The sequence below is a fragment of the Chionomys nivalis genome, chromosome 1 (assembly GCF_950005125.1).
Source record: "Chionomys nivalis chromosome 1, mChiNiv1.1, whole genome shotgun sequence".
Lineage (NCBI taxonomy): Eukaryota > Metazoa > Chordata > Mammalia > Rodentia > Cricetidae > Chionomys > Chionomys nivalis.
In genome coordinates this window covers 92,585,334-92,588,260 of record NC_080086.1, presented here as the reverse complement: position 1 = coordinate 92,588,260, position 2,927 = coordinate 92,585,334, and the positions used below count along the sequence as shown (strand labels likewise).

At 37.3% G+C, this 2,927-nt stretch overlaps 1 protein-coding gene across 1 annotated transcript; it reads right to left on the bottom strand.

Annotated features, from left to right (window-relative positions):
• Window positions 1-2,049: 2,049 nt before the first annotated feature.
• LOC130888809 (28S ribosomal protein S33, mitochondrial-like) lies at window positions 2,050-2,361 on the bottom strand. The gene has a single exon (XM_057792161.1). It carries the CDS (start codon window positions 2,359-2,361, stop codon window positions 2,050-2,052), a length of 312 nt encoding a protein of 103 aa, XP_057648144.1.
• Between the last annotated feature and the right edge of the window lie 566 nt (window positions 2,362-2,927).

Here is a 2,927-nt window from a genome sequence, read left to right as displayed (position 1 = left end):
GTACTCAGGAAAAAAATATTTATCACATAAAACATGGATGATATACAGAAATTTTATCAGTTTCACAGAAATTGTAATATATTATGAATCAATAAATTAAAAGACCTATACATTGAATCTGATATACATTTTTGGAAGGATACTTTGTTTTGGAGCATAGTTAGAATTCAGTTTGCAAGTTATTTGCTTACACAATATGAAATTCTCACATTTGAAGTTTTCCTGACCTCATAAAGGCAAATAGCATTTAGTTATAGCTAATATATCGAAAAGGCTGCCTTTAAAGAAAATTGGCATTCAGCTTTCCTCTCGGGGAATTGAGTGTGAGCACTTATAAAGGGAGAGAATTAGGTATCTCAGGCTTCTCCATCCTTCTTCTGTTTCATCATAAACCCTTTGACATTTTAAGATGGACCGGGAAAGTTTTTGAAATTCATATTCTGTTTATTTACTATACCATGCTAAATATTTCCCAACCTTTCCCTCACCGATAGCACCAGGTACTTGTGCCCATGAATAACATAGGGCACCTAAAGATAGACAAGCATAGATTTTTAATAAACTTTCATGGTACCCCCCAACAAAGTGCCTCAGACCCAACCTGCTGGGCATTGAGCTCCTCCTGCCTATGCTAACCCGTTTGGCTGAGAAAACCTGAGAAAACTAAAATTATTTTCAGAATTCACTGCAAGTGAGTTCAAGCATGGAGGACTCATTATTCATAATTTGCTGCCTATGGAAAGTATCAGCACCAGTCTGTTCATTTCCACTTACTTATTCACTTAATAAATCATCCAGGAGACATGATTTCCAACCTCCCCCAAGAAAGACGAAATTCCTTCAGAAAATAATCACTCAATGATTTAAGCTCAAAATATAAATGTAGTGCACAGGGTACATAGAAATCGCTGTCAGCTATATAAATCTCACACACATCCTGCTTGTCTCCTGGTGCATGACAATACTAAAAGACCACAGAATATCTATAATCAAGACCATTTTCTGAAATTCACAATGGTAAAGTACTCTCACGGATATTAGAAAAACAAACAACAACAAAAATATCAAGTTAGATACAAGTTTCTATCCCACTCCTTCATCAATTGAGTCAAATTGGAAGAATCGACTTTTTTTTAAAAAAAAACTCAGAATGTAACCAAATTCTTGGTAGAGATTTTTGGATTGAGAATATTAAGTAGTCAGATACAGATGAGCAGAAAATTCAGATGATAAAAGAAAGGAATAAAGGAAGGAGGGAGATAGATTATGCATCACATATTTTGCAAACACTGAATGAAGATATTGATGCAGATTATGAAAGATGGAAAATGAGTTTGAGCGTGAACGCTGTCCAATGTCTGTGTAGCCTTCTTGTCCTATTGTACCGTCATAGTAACAAATCACTGACAATCTTAATGTTGGCTTTGGGACAAGATTTATTTCTCACTCTGCCTAACTGTAACCCAGATTAAAGTGGCAACCTTCCTGCCTTTGGAGTGTAGGCACCCACAGAAAGAGAGAGCATACTTTCACTGATATTCTGTCAACTGTAGCAAGCCACAGGGTCAATGGAAGGAGATGCTCCTTTCCCTCACAGGCAGAGGACCTGCAAACAGATTTGGTAGAGGATCACAAATGTATAAAACATTACACAATGATTTTCTAAATTTCCTAGACATGCCTAGTTTCAAAGATCAGGTGTGCCAGTGGATACTCAGTTGAGGAACTGATCAGAGTAGAAGGTGCTGTGAAGAGGCCAGAATCATCTACCATGAAGTAGACCTATTTTTTTAAACAAGTCACAAGACAATGAATAGTTTATTCATTCCATTAGAGAATTAGGTAAACTTCATATTACAAAACCAAAGTAAGCATAATTTTGAAGGATTAGAATATCTTCAAAAACCCAGTTACAGTTTAACTGAAGTAGATATGAACACAGGGTTGGTGTCTACTGAGGAAGGTCACGTTCCTCTAATATATGAAAAGATAACAAGATACACTTTCTTAGTCTTCCAGGAAGAAATTTTCTTTCCTGACAAGCTGGTACTATTTCTTCTTTGTAGCTCTTTTCCCTTCTCCTTTCTTTGGTTTCTCCTTCCCACGGAGCTTCTTTAGATGTCTTTGCTCATCCTGAAAATCTCGATGCTCATCTCTGTAGAGGCCAAGGAAACGGAGTGTACCCATGAGTGCAAAATACATGTTGTGATTTGGATACCAGTCGTAAGTCTCTTTCTTTTTGGCCAAGGGCTGCTCCCTGAACATATTCACCACTTTCATGGACTTTGAATCGGTAGAACTTTGGCCTTCACCAAAGATCCGGACACTTAGACGCAGTGCATATTCTGAAAGCGAAGCCATTTCTTAAGCTGTGAGGTACAAGATTCCCTGTGTCTGATCTTGCTCGCGCGCATCCCCGAAAGCCCCAAGTAGACCTATTTGTATGATCATACTTAATATCAGAGTCACAGCACATATTGGAATTGATTATCATGTTCCACGTTCTAGCCTTCTCATCCTATGAACTATGCTTAGGGCTTTAAGAAATACTAAGAGTGGCCTACTCTCTTCCCTGAGATTGAAACTGGTTATGAAATAGACACACAAGAAACAGAGATGGAAATGTAGAAGAATTTATGGGGCAACCATCATATCAGGGAAATATAACTTTGAACTTGCCAATAAAAGAGCTTTATATAATTTATCCATTTTTATCAAACAAAAGTAATCACCTCTCATTTGTAAAACTGGGTATGTTCAAGTATTAGACCAGGGAGCAGTGTTAGACCAGATGGGTTACTCAGAACCAATTCACCCCTTCTCCTTAAGGACCAATAAAAAAAAAAGGACAGGAAAAAGCATGGGTGATAATGTTGTATTCTCACCCACTTCTTCCAAAGTCATAAATCAATACAAGGGAATCTAGA

Coding starts and splice junctions, on each gene's coding strand:
- LOC130888809 (XM_057792161.1), bottom strand. CDS start 2,361: ATGGCTTCGCTTTCAGAATATGCACTGCGTCTAAGTGTCCGGATCTTT.